The sequence below is a fragment of the Protobothrops mucrosquamatus genome, unplaced genomic scaffold, assembly GCF_001527695.2.
Source record: "Protobothrops mucrosquamatus isolate PMUCROS unplaced genomic scaffold, P.Mucros_1.0 scaffold2159, whole genome shotgun sequence".
Taxonomy (NCBI): domain Eukaryota; kingdom Metazoa; phylum Chordata; class Lepidosauria; order Squamata; family Viperidae; genus Protobothrops; species Protobothrops mucrosquamatus.
Window position 1 is genome coordinate 125,829 of NW_015388255.1, and position 20,098 is coordinate 145,926.

The following is a 20,098-nucleotide window of genomic DNA, read 5'->3' on the forward strand; positions in this document are numbered from 1 at the left end:
TTATCATTTTAGTCATGCATTTTAGCCTTTAAGCAATACTTCCTTCAAATCTCTATCACACTATGCGTCTTTCTAGAGATCTGGTTTCAGTTATTTTGATGCCCAAGGCAGCAAATTGTAAATTACATCTCCAATAGTTATTAAAAGTGCTCAATTAAACCATGTAAGATATGTTTCCTTTAATCCCATGACAAAACCATGTGGTCATTTGACTGGTTTTGTGTTTTCAAGAAAATATAGGCTTGGGTTTATAGCATTAGGATCACTCCCTCAACTATAAAATGTTTTAACTACTGTAAGCAAAAAACAACAACCACAGTGTACGTTACATTAAAAAGAACTCTGTAGCTTTGTTCCTATAGCACATACACTGACATCACCATATGAACAGTTTACATACTGAACGAAAAGATACTTATTATGGGATGAGGGCTTACATAAGGATTTGATTTTCTACCAGAAGCCAGCGATTACTTCAGTCCATACATTTAGTTATGTTTCCTAATACATAAGGAATCTTTCCCAACCACTTGATCTTTCAACTGTTGTTTCCTCAGATGAGATTTTCCTAACCTTTAGTCAGTCTCTCACAATAAGGATAATTTATGTATAGCAATCTTCCACTAGCTTTATTTCCTCCTGCTACTGCTAGCTCCTTGAAGAAAGGTTTCAAATATTTCAAATACTGCTTGAAATTTCCTTTGGCCAGATCTCTCTGCTTATGACCTTAAAGAGTGGCTTCATATTCTGTTCAGCCTCTAGTTCCAATCTTCAGGTATCTCCCAAGAGGTTTCTCCTAAATTCGGAAGGCTGCTCTCACCTCCATTCTGAACTCTATTCCTTCCAGCTTTCAACTTTGTTCCTCCAGTAGGCTGTCATCAGCTGACTTTTCCCTGTTCATGCCTGGGTTTGACACCTGAGCACTGCACAATAAGATGAGCTAGCATTACTTAACTAATCAAGAAGAGAAGCAATCTAGAGCCAAGGAGAAGTTTCCTAACAATGAGAACGATTAATCAGTGGAATGGCTTGCCTTCAGAAGTTGTGGGTGTTCCATCGATGGAGACTTTTAAGAAGAGACTGGACAGCCACTTGTCTGGAATGGCATAGGGTCTCCTGCTTGAGCAGGGGGGTTGGACTAGAAGACCTCCAAGGTCCTTTCCAACTCTATTATTCTGTTATTTGCCCCAGCTCCTGCCCAGCTAGCAATTCAAAAGCATGCAAATATGAATAAATAGGTACCACTTCGGTGGGAAGGTAACAGAGTCCCGTGGGCCTCGGCATATAGTCATGCTGACCGCATGACCACGTAAATATCTTCAGACAATGCTGGGTCCCTCAGCTAAGAAACAGAGATGAGCACCACCACCTAGTGTCAGGACAGGGGAAAACTTTATCTTTATAAACCTGGGGGGTTTTTTTTGCCTTAGTTATGGTTTCTACAGGAATTACAGCTTAATATGTAGCAAAAGAGGCTTCAACTCTTAAAAGAAAAATATTACAACACATAAACCAGTAATATCTTAGTAATATAATTCCCTACTAAATTTCAGAATTTCCAAAAGAGGGGTCAAACAGGCCATCTACATTCAGACTGGACAGCGCTCTCTTAACCAAGGGGAAGGGATACGAGACCATCTATCTCCTGTTTACAACGCAGTCCTTTCAGCAGTTCCAAGAAGGTTCTACACCCATTTACACTATTCAGGTGACTCTGAGGGCACAGATGAACCTCCAAGTGGCCTCAACAACTCTCAGAATGAGTGCTAACAACCAGATGATTGGAAGGAATATAAATCCTTCTATACTCCACTATTCAATCAGAACTGAATAAGCTTCTTGGATGAGAAGTGAAACGTGTTCAAGAAAAAAACAGTCTAGTTGCCTTTTGAAAAAGCACCTTTGGGATAACTATGACCTGGATGACTGAGAATCTCCATAGACATTCAGAATTTCCAAATTTAAAAAAAGTAACATCAATTTTTATATATGGGGTGGGAGAAAAAAAAACGCAGTAGAAGGGGATGGGGCAAAATCACATTTTGAATAGCAATTAGTCTGGACTGATTGTAATGTTTAACATAAGTTCCTAGCCTGTTCTTTTTGAGTTCAGATTTTTTTTTATGGTTCTGAGAGTCAGTGGTAACTTTAACGTAAAAGTTGAAGAGAAGCTATATGCAATACAGTTGGAAGATTCAGAATAGGAACCTGCAATGATGCAGAACAATGACTAATAGACTTCCATGCAGAAAATAGGATGTATGTCCCTTAAGACGTTATTTTGCAACAACAAAAGACAGCTCATAACCTGGACATCTCCAAATGGGCAACACATTGTAATCAACAGAATATATCTTGTGTATCAGATGGAAAATATCTATACTGAATTGCAGAACATTGTTGGGTGCTGACTGTGAATTAGTTCATCCGCTACTAGTCACAGAAATACACCAGGCTGAAAAAGACTAGAGAAGACCTTGTTTTCAGTGGGATACATACTACAAACCCATTGCAGAAGAATATAAGATTGAGGTGAGAAACAGATTCAAAGGGCTGCACCTAGTTGACAGAAAGCTCAAGGATTTGTTTAGAGTTAGTTAAAATGATCATAAAAGAGAAAGCTAAAAAGTAATATTAAAAGCTAGAAGAAAACAAATAACACACTGGCTATTAAACAAGGCCATAGAAGTAACTAAAGAAAAAAAGCAAACGCCAAAGCCGATCTAGAGAAAATAGAGAACTTAATACAAACTTCCAGTGACAGATGAGAAGAAATAATGATGTATACACAAATTCAGAATATAGACAAATAGAATAAAATAATGGAATGGGAAGATTAAAAGAAATCAGAAAAACATGAGAATGGTCCAAACTTGCATCAAAGTCATAAAGAACATAAATGAATTAATGATGGAACATAATATGAAAAAGTTGGAAGGAATACCCAGAAAACCTGTACAAAGAGTTCAATTAAGATGACACTGTATTAGAAAAAGAAGAACATGAGGAGGATCCAATGATGCTTGAAGAGGAAATGAGATGGAATATGAAACAACTGACAAACAGAAGCGCCTCAAGGATGGATCCCTATAGAGCTCTTGAAAAAGGCTGGTGTGGAAACATTAATGACCACAGCAAATCTCTCCCAACAAATTTGGAGAAAAGCACCATGGATCAAAGACTGGAAAAGATTCAAATCCTTAAAAAGGGAGTTTTATCTCCTAATTAAAGCATATAGGTAGAGGACCATTTTATATATAATTAATAATTATTAACTATGTTCTAATCAAAGAATAGCTTTAACGATTTCTGCTGGAAATTCTGCAAAAGAGATCAGATTCCGCAAAATCCTGTATTGAGAGAAAAGTGGCAATTGGACAAGCAGGTTTCAGAAAAAACAAAACAGGGGAACATGAAACCTTATAATAATTTTGAATGGATGATGGCAACAGTAAGAGAATATCAAAAGGAGCTGTATTTCCGTTTTACTTTAAAGCTTTTGATACTGTTAATCATTCAAGACTTTGGCAATCCTTCCAAGCAAATGGGAATACCTCACTATCTTCTCCGGATAAGAAATCTTTACAATAACTAGGAAGCCACCATGAGAACAAAGTCAAACAGCATTGCATTCGATCACCATACTTGTTCCATTTATATACTGAATACAACAAGTCTGGAAGTACTACAAGTACTACAAGTCTGGAAGTACTAGGTTGGAGTCAAAATCCTTGCTGGAACTAATGTCAGTAATCTGAGATATGCCAACATTACCTTGGTTGCAGAAACTGAAAAAAAAAAGACTTAAGAAGGGTCATTCTAAAAGCAAAACAGAAGTGCAAGCAGACAAGGTTTTCCTTGAACATCAAGAAAGAAGAATTAAAGATGAACAACAAATAGAAGTAATTGACAATTTTCAAGGCTCCAGCATCGATAAAGAGGGTGGCATGCAAATGTTTTAGAGAAGAAAAACAAGGGCAAAAAGATATTGAGGAGCCTAAACAAGCTCATGAAAGACTAGACATTTCAATTAAGAGAAACGTTGAACTGGACAACTCAATGGTATTCCCTGCTCATAGGTAGTTCACTCCAAATTCTGGTTATTGGGTCTATTGGGTCACAGTGTTTCATTAGGCAAACTAATATTGCATTGCAGGATGAATTCACCAATACAGCACATACTGAAGAGAACAATCAGTAATGTCAGGTTACAGATTGTCAGGAAGATGTCTGATCTGGAACAATTCTCTCCCATCAGGGTCCCACCCCAGATTAATTTGACCCCAACTCTGACAGCATTTTATAAATCCTGGAAGATCTGGATATACCCCAGGTTATGGGTCCTATAGGTTAGGTGAGTTGGTCATTCTGTTTTTTTCTGACATGGGTTTACGTGGTTTGAGTTTGATTGTCTTTGAGTGCCACTGTGCTATTATTGTGTTTCTGTTGCTGGTTATTATTTATACTTGTACTACTAGGTTTTCTATTAATTCTCTGCCCAGAGGCGTGATTGGAAGATGGACAGCTATATCAATCAATCAATCAATCAATCAATCAATCAAATAAATAATTTGGTTTACTACAGAAACTCAGTTGAATTCTCAGAAACTCTAGAACTCATTGGAACATGGCATAATGGCATAGGATGAAGAACACTTGTAGAATTCATCTATCAGATTGATTTGCATTTTCCAATTTAAGTATGGGAATTAGAATGAAGTACATAATTACAATGAATGATATAGAGCAGCAGTCCCCAACCGTTCCGGTTTTGCGGACTGGCCGGGGGGGGGGGAGAGTATGGTTCCACATGAGCGGCAGGCGAGCATGCATGCGCAACTCCATTTGCACAAGCAGCGGACATGCAAACCAGTGGCTCACACAAATGGAGCTTTGTGCACGTGCTTGCCCACTGCTCATGCAAGTGGGGCTGCACACACACGCACACTCGCCCATCGTTTCAAGAAGCGGCCCAGGGGTTGGGAACCTGATATAGAGTACACATCACAGTACATTCATAGAGATGCATCTTTTAAGGAAAATGCACACTTATCTTTGTTTTTAAACGGGTGTTTACCTAATATGTAAATGTGGATTTTCATGAACTTAAAAAAAATGGAATCTGTACAGATGTAGAAACAGGAAAGACCGAATTTATGAAAAGAGATAAAACTGATCGATTCACTTCTACCTTGGACGGGCGGAACCCATTCTAGGCAATGTCAGCTTCTTTCTTTTTCTTAAGAACTGAAGCGAGAGTTTTGTGGCTTCAGCAATGCAAGAGAAAGTGCATCATTTTGAAGATGCGGCATACAGCATTTCTTTATATAGTTTCAAAGCAATTAAAGTAGAGCAACCTGCCACTGATTGACATTTGAGTGCAGATGCTCTACGTCAGTGGTTCTCAACCTTTTTAATGCCGCAACCCCCAACCGGTCGTAAGTCGAGGACTAAACCGGTCGTAAGTCGAGGACTACCCAACCGGTCGTAAGTCGAGGACTTTCCCTGCCCGGGAGCGCCGCGCATGCGTGGTTCCGCCCCCTGCGCCGGCCAAGGCGTAGCTGGCAAGCGGCAGAGACGGAGCAGGCCGACCACCAGCTGGCCCAGCCCAAGGGAGGTAAGGCACCCGCCGGAAAAGGGGGAAAAATGGCGGACAAAAAAAATGGCGGACAGCCTTGCTTGGCGACCCCCATGAAATGGTCGATCGACCCCAAATGGGGTCCCGACCCACAGGTTGAGAACCACTGCTCTACGTTATCCAGAATTGAATTATTATAACTTGCTCTACATGAGGATGCCCAGCTGATCTCAAATATAGCAGCCAATGTGCCTATCAGGAAATCTCAGCACTGTTAAACAACTGCTGCATTGGGTACCAAGATGTTTTCAAGTGCAATTCATGGTGCTGGTTACAACAACACTCTATATGCTAGGTGTATAACAGACTACCTTTCCCAGGCACCTTCTGCCTGCCCTTCCCAGTAGTCCAGGGAAAAGCTGCTATCCCCATCCCCATTATGAAGTCTCGCCTGAAGAAGTTGGTGATGGCTGCACTGGAGGAGAAAGACTGGGGACACCAGACTTTTGCTTTTTATATTTATTGTATTTATTTATTGGGATTGGGTTTGTGGTTGGTCATTGGATTTTTATTTTTTATTTTTGCTTTTTATTGCCATTGTGCGCCATGCAGAGGAGTTGTTGGGGTTTTTTTTCCCAAATGGATGGCCATAGAAATCTTTTAACTAAGTAAACTATTCATTAATTTAGCCCACCTTGGTCGCTCCTGTTGGCATTAACTCTTCAGCCTAAGGGTTTTCCCATCTCTTATTTTTTGAGATTACTTTTTTCCCCACTGGATAAAACCTAGGAGAGTTTCCACTGGTCTGTGATACAGCTATAATTCAGTTCCGCTGTATTCAGAAAGGTGAAAACGAGGAACTGTTAGAAGAGCTGAGTTCATTTTATGCAAGCGCTCCTGTTCTTGTGAATGCTTTTCATATATCACAATGTAGATTGAAGCGTATTTTACTATGCCCGATTCATCTGACAGAACTAGCAAAAGCACAATTGCAGATTTATTTTTTCCTGCCCCCATCAAAATCGCTCATTTTTCCAAATCTAATTTCATTCCCTCTTCCTCTCGCGCATTAATGCACAAATGTAGGTTTGGCAGATGGACATTCACATATTTGTTCTAATATTCTCGTACCTGCTATTTCTTCAAATTTTTCAAAAGAGGAGGTTGATCTTAGCATTTCGTTGTCCTTCACGAGGTCTTCCACTTTTTGACGTAATCTGGAGGCTTCTAACTGAGACTCTTCTAATAACTCTCCTGGCAAAACAGAAAGGGTATAATTCGGTGCTTCCTGATCCTTGCTCAAATCTTTTTTTCTAGCAATACATCATATCTATAGCCCAGCTTACAATGCTTGCCCTATTGTATTGCATTTTAATCTAATGATTATTTGATAGGTTATCCTTTTCTACATAGAGATCATCCTCACTTACCAGCAGAGCAGTCAAATGTTTGGACAGCAAGGTAGTTAAGCAAGTATCTCTATGTAGGGAAAAGATAATCATTTCACTTTACACAACTACCCCATTCATGTACATCCATAATTCAGCTTTAATGCTTTAAACTGAGATGAGATTATTTATTTATTTATTTATTTATTTGATTTCTATTCTGCCTTTATTACCTGGTAAGTAACTCAAGGTGGCAAACATGCATAATGTAGTACTCCTCTTATTTTCCCCACTAATTTTCCCCACTGTGAGCTGGATTGGGCTGAGAGAGTGACTGGTCCAAAGTCACCCAGATCCCTTTCAGGACTAAGGTGGGACTAGAATTCATGGTCTCTTGGTTTCTAGCTCAGCATCTTAACCACTACATCAAACTGGCTCTCTGAAAGTACATGTGGCTCTATAGGTGTGGTAAGAAAGCAGCAATGTCAACACAAATAGAAGCCTAATGAGGATGCTTTTGAGTCTTTTCATTCAGAAGTGTTAATGACAATGAAAGCATTAAACATGTAGGTCATGTATGTCTGAATCCAGATAATTGATCAGGCCCAGTTTATATGCAACATCTGGAAGCTATCATACAACTCTTCAATTTGTATTATAAAGTGCAAAACAATGTTATTTTGTATTGGTGTGAAAGAGAAAAGCCATCAACAATAATAACAAGGAGCCAATTGCGCTTCCATTTCATGCTCACCGTTACCTAGAGATTTAATTCCCTGCATCTTCTCCTTAAGTTTTACATTTTCTTCCACTAGCCGTTCGAAGGCAGCAGATGCTTCTTCCTGTGTCCCACCACCAGGGTCATAGATTCGATAGGGCCCCTTGCCTTCCATGTCTGCAGATTAATTACTGAATTTCCAGGTGTTTCTGCCTGACATGAAAAACAACAATTAAAAGTTAGCATTCCCGAAGAGAATCATCTAAGAAGGTTGAAATACTTAAAGCAAGGGACAGTTTCAGTTGGTGTACCAATAAGTTGCCAATGACATTCTGCCTTTATAGACTAGACCTTTAATAGAAACAAATAATCTGAATTTAAATTGCATTTTTCGAGATATCAATTTCTTGGTCAGAGACAACCACTTAGATCAGGGGTAGGCAACCTTGGCTCTTTTATGACTCATGGACTTCAACTCCCAGAATTTCTGAGCCAGCCATGCTGGCTCAGGAATTCTGGAAGTTGAAGTCCATGAGTCATAAAAGAGCCAAGGTTGCCTACCCCTGACTTAGATCAATGAGGTGTGGACATAATATGGTTAAGAAACCTCTATCATAACCAAAGGTTTCCTTGGGGATTCTTTTCTTGAAAATTTCTCTGTCTTTCTCCATATACAATTTGCTATATTTTTATCCATAGGGATTAATAGGAAATTTAGAGAACATTAATTGACAATCGATACAAAAGCTACGAGTGGCGCAAAGAGCCATGGAAAGGCATGCTTGGTTTTACAAGACAAGATACAAAGACCTGCACATGGATTAGAGAACAAATGAAAGTATATGATATCATCAGGAGAATAAAAGAACAGAAATGGAAATGGGCTGGTCACACAGCAAGAGGAACTGATGGCAGGTGGGCCAAGACAGTCATCGAATAGATCCCACTTGATAAAAAAAAAATCTATGAAAAAGACCTAACACAAGATGGATCAACAACATCAGCAAGTATTGCGGGCCCAATTGGCAAAAGAAAGCTCAGGACCTATTGGTTGGAAACATGCTGAAGAGGCATTTATCTTGCAGTGGATAAACAATGGCTAAATTGATGATAGTGATGATGATAATGATGATGATGATGATACACACACACAATATATATATATATACAGGTATATATATGATCTTTGTAGTTCTCTTCTATAATTCTGGAATTTAAAATATGTGTGTTATCAGATATGAACAAACCAATCATCAATACAGACAACAAAACAATTAAGTGAATCACAAATAGATAAGTGGCTTCTAGAAACAGGAAAAAAAATATTGCTTCTAAGTTTCTAAGAAATATATAAGGCCGATATTTAGACATTAGTCCATTCCAGTATTTGTGATATGCAACCCTGATCTAAATTTTATTGCTGAAGTAATTTTGGAAAGTCCAAAGAGTCTTGTGGCCAAATGTGCACCTCCCCCGATTCAATTTTTCTGACATTGGTCACCTTCCGATTCCAGTCATTGTAGCGTCTTAGAGAGAATGACAATTCTCAAGAAACAACTGCAATTGAGGAGATCCAAGCCTTTAATTCCTGACGTTTCACCAATACCCTCCTACTCGCTTCTTGAGAACTCTAGAGGTTTTTCCCCCTGCATAAATTTTCTTACACAGGTTTTGAGTTACATCGATCACATTCGTGCTATCATATGTTGCTCAGTGTTTCAGATTATATACTTTTTCCATTCTGATTTATTTACAAAAAAATAATTTGCATTCTGCATTTATATTTCTGATTTGCACATTCTCCATGTAGGCTATTTTTCTCAGGGCACGCAACCGTGACACAGAAACAGTAATCAGCATTAAATTATCAAATAACTTCTGACTCAAAAATCACTATTAAGCAGTATACCTGTAACATTTTCGGATATGTGGGGAAAGGCTAAACAGAGATGTAGGAATGTCTTCTAAAACACATTTACAAATTAACAGTCATGGCACTGAACCTCAAAAATAATGCTCTAAGAAATCTGAACTTTTTTTCAATCTAATCTGCCTTAAATTATGGCAGGGGGGCAGGCATGTGTTAAAAAACTTTAGTAGGAGTAGAACACTTCATATAATGATAAAATCGTAAGAACTATAATTCTGGATCAGACTAAAGGTCCATTTGGTTCAGCATTCTCGTTTTATATTGAGTAATCAGATGCAGTGGGAAAGCCACAAAATCTGAGAACAAAACGTACTTCCCACTCATGATGCTCAGCAATTAGTTGTCTCCAACTGAAATAATATATAATCATTGTCTTGAGTTTTGTTTCTGCCTCTTTCTAATAAAATCCTCCATGCCCCTTCCTTCTATAATCTCAAAAAAAGAAGAAGTCAATGTTATGTATGCATCATCCATTATGCTGGATTAATATGATCCAAATCAAGTATAGACAGCAATTTTGTTAGCTGGAAATGATGGGGCTTGCAGTCCAATACATCCTAGAGGACATCGGATTAAGGAAAGTTATTTAATGAGCAATTCTTTGAAATTATAGTTAAAAATAAATCCGATCAAGGTCTTTAGAGCTTCTTCTACAATAAATCATTCTTTCAACATACATTTTACAGTGCAATATATTCAATGGCAAGTTCACAAACAGGAATATTTTTTTATTAGTCAAGTGTGCAGTTCTGTTTCAGTTCAGAGACTCGGATCACTAATATTTTACACTGGGAATGCCTCATTTTAAAAATATTGGCTTAAGAATAGAATAGAATAGAATAGAATAGAATAGAATAGAATAGAATAGAATAGAATAGTGGAAGAGACCTTGCAGTTCATCAAGTCCAACCCCCTGCTCAAGCAGGAGACCCTACTACACCATTTCTGATAGATGGCAGTCCAGTCTCTTCTTGAAAGCGAAGAAGCTCCCACAACTTCTGAAGGCAAGCTGTTCCACTGGTTGATTGTTCTCATTGTCAGAAAATTTCTCCTTCATACATATTACCTCCAAAAATTATCTTTAGGTCAGTTAGTGATCCTCTGAACGTCTGTAAAGTGTGGCAATTAAATCTCAGCCAAATTTGTTATCTAAAAGTCTCTATGAAATTGTTACAAAAGCAGCCAATTAGAAAAAGGTTCTAAAATTTCCTTCCCTCTCTATGAGTATACCTACATGCTTTTGTGCTTTGTAATCTCATGCAAATCCAGATACTTATAGTAAGGACTCCCATGACGGATGACTATGGGGATGCACCTATGTTTATATCACTGATACTTTTTTTTTTCAATCCATGCAGAGTTTTTTAGTTAGGGTTGTTGAAAAAAACTCCAATTTTGTGTAACTTACTAGTCATACATTTAGTGAAAATCAAAATGAAGAACTTATTAATACAACTTACAAGTCATGTGCATAAATAATTGATACAGTAAGTAGTTGAGCTGGTTTTTACAGTATAGCTTTTAATAGCAAATTAAACTAATCCTCCACAAAGTTTCCCACCAGTGATTATTTAAAAAATATTCAGCCAACTGTACTGACAATACTAGGTACTGGCAAGATTCAATCCTTGCAAAATCCTGGTTTTAATCCTGGTTTACTGAATAGCAAACAATTGGTTAAGTGCTCACTATGTGCTAAGCTAGACTGTATGCTTCAAAAAACACACTGGATTCATTCAAGACACTTAGCTTCTAATAAGCAAAGCAAACCAGATAATGGAGTTGGGGCAATTAATTGGATGGGGATGAAAAAGGCTCCCCAGACTCACAGTTTCTCCCATTTCCCCTCAATCTTGGAGAGGGAGGGAAAGAAAAGCTGAGGGAACAGAAAGATGAAACTCTTGAGTATCAAATGCTGGAAGAGAAACAGAAGTAGTAGGTCTCCTTCATGTTCTGCTCCCTAGTAGCAATAGGGTGGCCACTATTAGAACAGAATACTAGACTTGGTCTCAATTCTTGAATTGAAAAATGTGAAAAGTGGGCTCCAACTTTAGACAGACTGTAGTGGTTGCCTCTGGTGGCTGAAGATGTGGACATAAGCAAAAATTCCTAATTGCTCTTTCTAAGCCACAGACCTAGTTCTTTCTGCATAAAGACAAGGCTTGGTGGGCCAACAAATCTACCTTATTCTTTGTTTGCTTCAAGCATCAAAGCTTCTTGGATGTGCTGTAATGATACAGCCAATTGTAGCTATCAGGAAATGGGATGGAAATGTGCATTTTTATTACCAGGCAAGAAGAGAGGCATGTGGAATTTTCTTATTTTGGGTTACTGCATATCCAAAGTGGCCTTTCATACTGTAGCCTCTGGTGTGTCTTTGTGTGTACATGCACTGTCTGTTCAGCCTCAAAAAAACAAGCAAACAAAACAAAATAGGCCTGCAACAATGCAGTCTTTTACTAGGAATAACAACAACAACAAAAAAGCAAAAAACAAACAAGACCTGCTTTGCTAGTCTACCCAAAAGGAAAAACCAGAGAGATGGGATCATACAAAAATGACTTCCAGAAAGCACAATTAGCAAGCTACCTCTATCACCAAATGACGGCATCCAAGATCTGTTCTTCAGAGGCATTTCCCAGTTTACATAACCCGCCTATTAGGATTCAGGAATGCTGGGGATTTTCCAGCTAAGAGTTGAAACCTGACAGAATCAACAACTAGACTAGCAATTAAATTTTGGGTGGCTCAGAGACAATGGGATTTCCCCCCTAGAGAAGAGAGATTTCAGAAACAAAACGAAGCTAAATGTTCTTCATTTAGCACAGTTACTTCAGTGAACTTCATCTACCAACTTGCACCATTCCTATGACTCTAAGAAAACAGTGAGAAATTCTTGCTGATACCTTGAGTTCTTGACTACAAAAATCACCTATGTCCCAGGTCTAAAACTATGTATTTGGTTTGTATCTGCATGTATTTGGTGCAGAGAGCAGATCCACTTCTTTATGCTGTCCAATGAGACCCAGCTTGAGAAGAATATTTTAGAGTAGTTCCTGAAGGTCTGACTTCCTTATAAAGAATATTAAATATTTGTGCTTGCAAATATAAAGATATTAAAATATTATAGAAGTGGGTGGGGGAGATGTGTATTCTACATTTTCAGTTCAGTTCTGTAATGCAGTTCTTTCTTTCTTTCTTTCTTTCTTTCTTTCTTTCTTTCTTTCTTTCTTTCTTTCTTTCTTTCTTTTTATTGATAGCCAACTTATCAAGAGAATATCCTGCTGGTTTTAATCACTATACAAATAAATGTTACTATAAAAAGCAAAAGTAAAGATGAAGAACTCATATTCAAATATTTAGCAACTACACTATTAGGCTGATGACAGATTTGATTAATTGCTCTGCCTTAATTTTCTGGTACATTTTATGCATTTAAAGAGTTCACCTCTACAGAACATACTAAAATACACATTCCCATTTATCAATAAATTATAAATCATTGATAGAGCAATAAATTATCTTCATGGAAAGCAAAGAGGAGTTATCTTGCAATGAGATCCTGTAGATGTCACCAAACAACTAAGAAGATACCTAGATGAGTGATAGATATTGCTGTACTAGAACATATTGTTTAAAAAGTACAATAAGTTCACTGAGATGTATGCTTTCCACATAACAATGAGCTGTCCAACTTTGCAGATAATTTTGCTCACTGTGAAACAAAATCACAGTGGTTGTGAAGGATTCCAGAAGTAGCTCCTTAAAATGGTTGAAGGATTACCCAAACAACAAAGAAATAATGGTCAACTGCTGCATAGTTAAAAAGCTCTAATTGCTTAATGATGCCTAATTGTTTATCACTACCCAGAAAAAATGATCTTGGGTTCATAGTAGATAGCTCAATGAATATGTCAACTCGGTGTGCAGCAGCTATGAAAAGGGCAAATGCCATGCTAGGAATCACAAAGAAAAGGTTTTAAAATAAACAATATTTTATTTTACACAAATATATGGTACATCTGTATGCAATTCTAGTTTTTGCACTTGAGAAGATAATAGAGCTGGGGGGGGAGCAAAGAAGGCAACAAAAATGATTAGATGGCTTGAAACAAAATGTGTAACTGAAAGAAAGCAAGCAAGGAAGGGCATGATAAATAGGATAAGTTCATGGCGAACAGATCTACCAAAAATTATTGGCTTTGAAAAATCAAGGGGTTTTTTTCCAGGTTAGGTGGAACATGCTTCCAAATACCACTAGCAAGAGAACAGTTAGTGGGAGAAAGGTGTATCTTTGCCTTCCATTTGTGTGTATCCTAAGCAGAGGCCTTCAATCTTCTGGGCTCTGTGGAGAGAGGCAGATCAGAGGGGCGTGGATTTTTGTGCTGCCTGCATTCTGTGGATGGGGCTTTGCTTGTTTACGCGGCCCGGTTTCTGGCATGCCACAGCCCGGTGCCAGTCCATGGACCAGGGTTTGGGGAAACCCTGTCCTAAAGGCATCTGATTGGCTGCTGTTAGAAACAAAAATACTGAACTAAGATAAGCCAGGCTGGGCTTATGTTTATCACCTATCTGCTAGAACAGGACAACTCAATGGTAGCACATATATTTTGCAGCCAGGAGGTGCTAGGTTCCCTTGCCATTATAACTATGTATAGCGGGGGGGGGAGGGGAGTCAATAATACCAGGCTAAATGAGTCAGGGATCTGAGCAAATATTTCTTTTTGCTCAATTAGCAGGAACAACTGGTTGGATAACTGACGGTTCTAATCATACGCTTAAGCAAATCCTATCTTTCTTTTGATGCTGAATGCTGCATAGTTAACAGCCACTGACTTTGTGCAGTTGTTTCGCAGAAGAATCTGGCAGGCCAATGCTGGAAATGGAATGCCAGTTCAAACTAACCCTTGGTTTAACACAGCAGGATGCTTCTCATGGTCTTATGATAGATACCAGTTGTGGGATGTACATTTTTAAGCCCTTTGTACTGTTGGGTTATTTTTTTTAAAAAATAGTATACAAAAAAAAAATCCATGAAAGCACAATTTCTTCTGGACTAAACAAAACTAGCCTTAGGTAAATATTTACATTATGTTATACAACTAAATTATTAATATATGTCAGTTTACCTAACTCTTTAAAAAGGGAGAAATTAAGCACATACTAATTTGTAGCCCCCAATTTTTTTTAAAGTCTGTAAATAAGTCTGTAAACAGAGTTCTTCAGACCATTAGGGAAATAGGTATCTTCCTAGCATTTTGGTATATTATAATTAAAGAAATCCACTGTAACACAGCTCAAAAATACCATCAAGCACTAGAAAAACGAGTACTTCAGAATAAACTTAATATGTGAAATTCTGGAAATTCTTTCCAGAGGAATTTGTTGAACCGAACTGTTTATTTCCAATACATATATGGCAAAATGCATTCCCATTTTGGGAGGTCAAGATGTCAATTTATTTAATGACCTCTCATATTTCTGAATATCATCCTTAGAGTATCACCACTACAAAACTGTTGTGGTAAGAGCAATAACTATTATAGCTCTATTTGGTACTCTAGTGTCAAAGGAAATCTGTGAGGCTGCTGGCAAGGAGGCCACCCTGCCCTTCCTCAAAAGGAACATCTAGCTTGGGTTGATTTAAGCAAAGGCCGGGGGAGAGTGCCTTTGTAGGGAACAATTGTTTTGCTTCAGCATGCATGTCCCCAGCCTTGAAAAAAACCCTGCTTTGAACTGTGTTTCTACCTTGTGGACCATGAATCTTGTGTATGACTTAAGGTCCTTGCCTTGTGGACTTGCATCTTGTTTTTGGACTTCCTGTCAGCCTTTGTGAATTGACTGTGGTGATTATTGGCTTTTGTTTGTGGGACTGTGTTCCACTGACTGTGAGTGTCTACCTTCAGGGAAGTTTAAAGTGGAGCTTTACTGGCTGTTGTAGGGCCATTTGTCATGGAATTAGCAGAGCAATAAAGGACTCTATCCAAGCCTGCCTCTATCTAGGCGTCCTAGGTCATAACATCTAGTTTGTTAAATCCTCTAATGAAAGAGAAGATTCTGAGATGTTTAGGGCTTACTGGCCCATATTTAGATTGTCAAGGTTCTGATAGACGAGACCAAACAAATAAGAACTCTGAGGCTAGAGGTTTCCTCAAGGATCATGTTTATTGGCTACATAGTATCGGCATGTCAAAAGTGAAACCAAGTCTAAAATCTCCTTCAAAGAGAAACAATATTACAAAGTTAAACTTCCCACCCCAGTGCTATACAATCGTCTACATTTACCAATGAGCAGTTTGGCGGGCTTTCTAACCAAATGCTCACGCCTCCATCTAACTGACAGAAATGACCTTGGTTCCCATGGGACAGTGAAATGTTTAGACTAGCATAAATCCTCCATACCCCCTCCCATTCCTGTGGCAACCTAGAACGAGCAAGATGGCTGCAGCCAGGTTCATTGTAGAGTTGACATAGACATTACAACGAAGATGAAGATACCATTGTTCTTTTGGGTGAACATTACTTATTGCAACCACTCAAATCTCAAATATTCAACTTCAAATCTTATTAATTGATCTGATTTATAAATGTTTCCCAAGTTTGTGGCAGAAAAATCACCTTGTTCCTTCCAAATCTGGATTCCCAAAGTTCATAAGGATCAAACTGGAGTTGGCATGTTACTCCATACCACACCTCTCCTATAGCTAATAGAGTAGGAGGGGAAATTCCGGACTTGCCAAGCTGGTTAGGCCTCAATATTTTCCAAGGATATTAAATGTGCCAATTTGAAGATGGCACATGAAGGCAAGTTCCAGTGAGGAAAACTTACTATTCACTAATACCAGNCCCCCCCCTGATAAAATACTGAATTTCTAATATAAGATACATCAGATATAGCTGCCTGAAATGAAAGTAATTCTTTTCAGGCAAAATCATCACCATTTTCTTTAACAAGGTTTATTGAGATGAAAAGGATGGGGTTACAAAAATATTAGCAAGTGAATTATTTCCCATTTATAACCAATTTATTCCCTAACATGTAATGGTGGAAACTTTAGTTTTTTAATAATAGCATTCTGGTGACCTAGTAGGGACATGGGCCTTTTTGATTGATAACAGAGGAGCTTGTATCTGGCTGTTTACAAAACAGTCTTCAAAACAGTTTACAAAATATATATTTTAGAAACAGGTGCATTCAAAATGTTCAATGAGTGAACCATTCCATGCATGACACAGCTGGTTTTGCGTGGTCTGTGCCTGAACTGAAGTACAGTATGTATGTTTTGGGTGTATAAAACCTGTGTACAGAATGAAGTGGGAGCCTTATGTTCTAGATATGGATTGACCTGGAGTTATTTGGGGAATACGTGATACAGAAGCTAAGAGTGAGCAAAAGACATACTGATGTCAGTAGCTGAAGGGAGACAGGATCTGTGGGAAGGGAAGGCACTGAGTAGATCAGGAGTCAGCAGGCAGATGGGATATGTTGCATACAGAAATATTAAAAGGAGGAAGGGAGAGAGAGGCAATACACCCTATCTTGCCCCATCCACTTTAAGCATTTTACTCTGGAATCTGACTTTGGCTGAAACTAGAACAATCAAACATTTATCAATCTCCAGCTCGAATCTCCAAATCCTGTCTCTTGAATTATAACCAATTTAAAATAATTTAGCTGAACTTCCAGAATGAGATTTCATACTGGTTGGGGAATTCTAGGATTTGAAATCCACACATCTTAAAGTTGCCAAGGTAGAGAATATCTACTGCTGTAGATATTCTCAACCTAAGGTAAATCCCTGCCTTCAAATCCTATACAAAATTTCAAGGGAAAACACAACTGCATTCTGCTTGCTTTATATCAATTGAATACAACCATCCCAACAACAGCCTCCTGGCAGATAAAAAACCCTTTTATCTGCTTGGCACATGATATATTCATCATTGTAATCCCATTTTGCTGAGCTGAGAAAGCAGATCAGGAAGGAGAGTATAGATTGAGGTTCAGCTGATAATGAAACAGAAGGCATATCAAAGCAATGAGAAAGAGTCATTGGTTCATGAGTAATCTAAGTATCTATTTCTGGAGATTCCCAGCAGCTGACTGGAAACTGATCAAGAAATATAGTCAGTTTAGTCTGCATGCACAGAGAATACTCAAGTGCATTAATCTTGGAGCATAGATAATATTTCCCATAATAAGATATTTTCTTTTGAAGAATCGCCAGAGACCCAGAGAACTTTTGAGGATTAGATTTGTAGCAGACAACTGCTAAACATAACAATTTAAACCTACAATTACCCCAGTTTGAAACAATGTGGCATGAACACTGAATGATGAAGTTGCCACTCCTGTGATGATCTGGGGGTTTGAGGGAGAGAATCAGCAAATACTGTGACTGTACCAAATTAGTAATTGAATCCCACAAGATAATCAAGCATCAAATCTATATTAACGCAACATTCATTTTGTCATTTTGTTGCAACTGATTAAACTGAGTGAACATCAAAGGTTCCAAGTATCTCACTGAGCAGCAATTTCTATAGGCTTAACTGCAATGACAACAATATATTGTAAATTATTGTACTAATAATGGTCTGCTGGGGTAGTAATTGCAGGAACCGAAAGTATCCTAATTATGATTAACCTATTTGATAACCTTATAATTCCAGGCCAGGCTACCTATGGCTTCACCCCGTCACATCTGCTTGTCTGACTCATTCAGGGAGGGAAGGCATGCTACAGACCTCATCAGTCAGAGAACTTCGACTGGCGGGGTCAATGAAAAGGGCCTTTTCTCCACTGCCCCTGTTTTGTGGAACATCTTGCCCTCAGAGGTGAGGAAAACTCCCAATCTCTTGGCCTCCTGCAAAGGTGTCAAAACCTGATTGTGTAACCTTGTGTGGGGCACACAGGGGCTCATACAGCTGTGAGGCTGGTTGGCCCCATAAGAAACCCTCCCCGAACTCTTAGACCTCCCATCTTGGAACTCTCCATCTTTTGCAATTTTATAATGTTGTTTTACATATTTACATTTTTAATCTTAAATTATTCAGTTTTTAATGTTTTATTGTAATCAATTAAAATGAACACCACCCAGAACTCCTTTGTGAGGGAGATGGGCAGTTAAAAAAGTTTGATAGGTAAGTAGGTAGGTAGGTAAACAGACAGACAAGTAGATGTGAATACATTACTACTGCATCTCTAAAGTCCTTAGAACATACTTCCAGCAGCAGGCTGAAAATATATTGACCTACAGTAATTATATGCCAACCAAATACCAAATTTAAACAACAATCACAGCAACAAATAAAGTCACATAAAATATGCTACAGAAATATAAATATATATAAGAAAATCTACACCATCTGCCACACACCATCATTACCAAAAAGGTTCTCACCTAGCAGTGGTATTTAGTTAATGCCATAATGGGCCTCAAAAATCATTATGGGTCAAAGTCATTATCTTAAAGTGGGGCCCAAAATGCACTAGGACTCAATGAAGATGAATAAGCACTGGCACAATTTCACTCATGATTCCTAATCTCAATTAAGAGTCTCACAGTCATGTGCTGAATTTAGTGAAATTTAGTTCTTCTTGCATCCAGCTCTTTGCCAAGGAACAGTTGCCCCATGGAGATGTCCTAGTGGACAATCCCATTATATCACAGGAATCACTACCATGTGGTAGAAATACCACAGATCAGGGATTGGCAATTATGGCAACTTTACGATCTGTGGACTTCCACTCCCAAAATTCCTAAGCCAGCCATGCAGCTATACTGGCTTAGGAATTCTGGGAATTGAGGTCCACAGGTTGTAAAGTTGCTACAGTTGCCCACCCCTGCCATAGGCAGAAAAGACTTCCATATAAAAGCCCTGTTGGTTTATCCGATAGAGCATGGGTGTCAAACTCGCTATGTCACGTGACGTGTTGCGACGTATCGTGACTTTTTTTGCATTGATGGAGCTGGGATAGGTGCGGCCTCCGTATGATGCAACCGGCCTGTGGGCCGGCAGTTTGACACCCCTGCCATAGAGTAACAATCTAGGGCAGTGATACATAATATCCAACTGGATGCTTTGAGACGCTCATCTGTGAAGCTCACCAGACTGGACTACCAGGTGATCTTAGATTCTAGTCACCTTCCAGCAGCCAATATTTAAGATATGCAGCCTACAATTTAAGAAATAGTAAATAGCTATCAGTATTAAACACCACTGATATCCTGATTTTCCATGAAGCTCTTCAGTCTCTTTTAAAACTATCCAAACCAGCTCCCACTACCATACCTGTGACAGTGAATTTCACAGTTTAACAGTGGATTGTGTGACAAAGTTTTCCATTCTGCCAGTTGCAAATCTTCCCTCATTTAGTTTCATTGATATTTTATTTTACTGAAATGCCAATCAAATGAGTCCTTTCCTGTCCTATGCTTTATCATTTCCTCTGTTACATTAGTAAGTTCTCTATGTATAGC

The 20,098-nt window shown here is 38.5% G+C and overlaps 1 protein-coding gene across 1 annotated transcript in view; it reads right to left on the reverse strand.

The window, feature by feature from the left end:
• The window catches only part of TNIP1 (TNFAIP3 interacting protein 1), a 71,629-nt gene that overhangs the window by 44,156 nt on the left and 7,375 nt on the right, over window positions 1–20,098 (reverse strand). The window contains exons 2-3 of the mRNA XM_015824210.1: window positions 7,721–7,897; window positions 6,710–6,832 (exon numbers count right to left, since the gene is read on the reverse strand). Coding sequence (XP_015679696.1) covers window positions 6,710–6,832; window positions 7,721–7,859 — 262 coding nt within the window. The 5' untranslated portion in view covers window positions 7,860–7,897. The remainder of the gene's footprint in view (window positions 1–6,709; window positions 6,833–7,720; window positions 7,898–20,098) is intronic.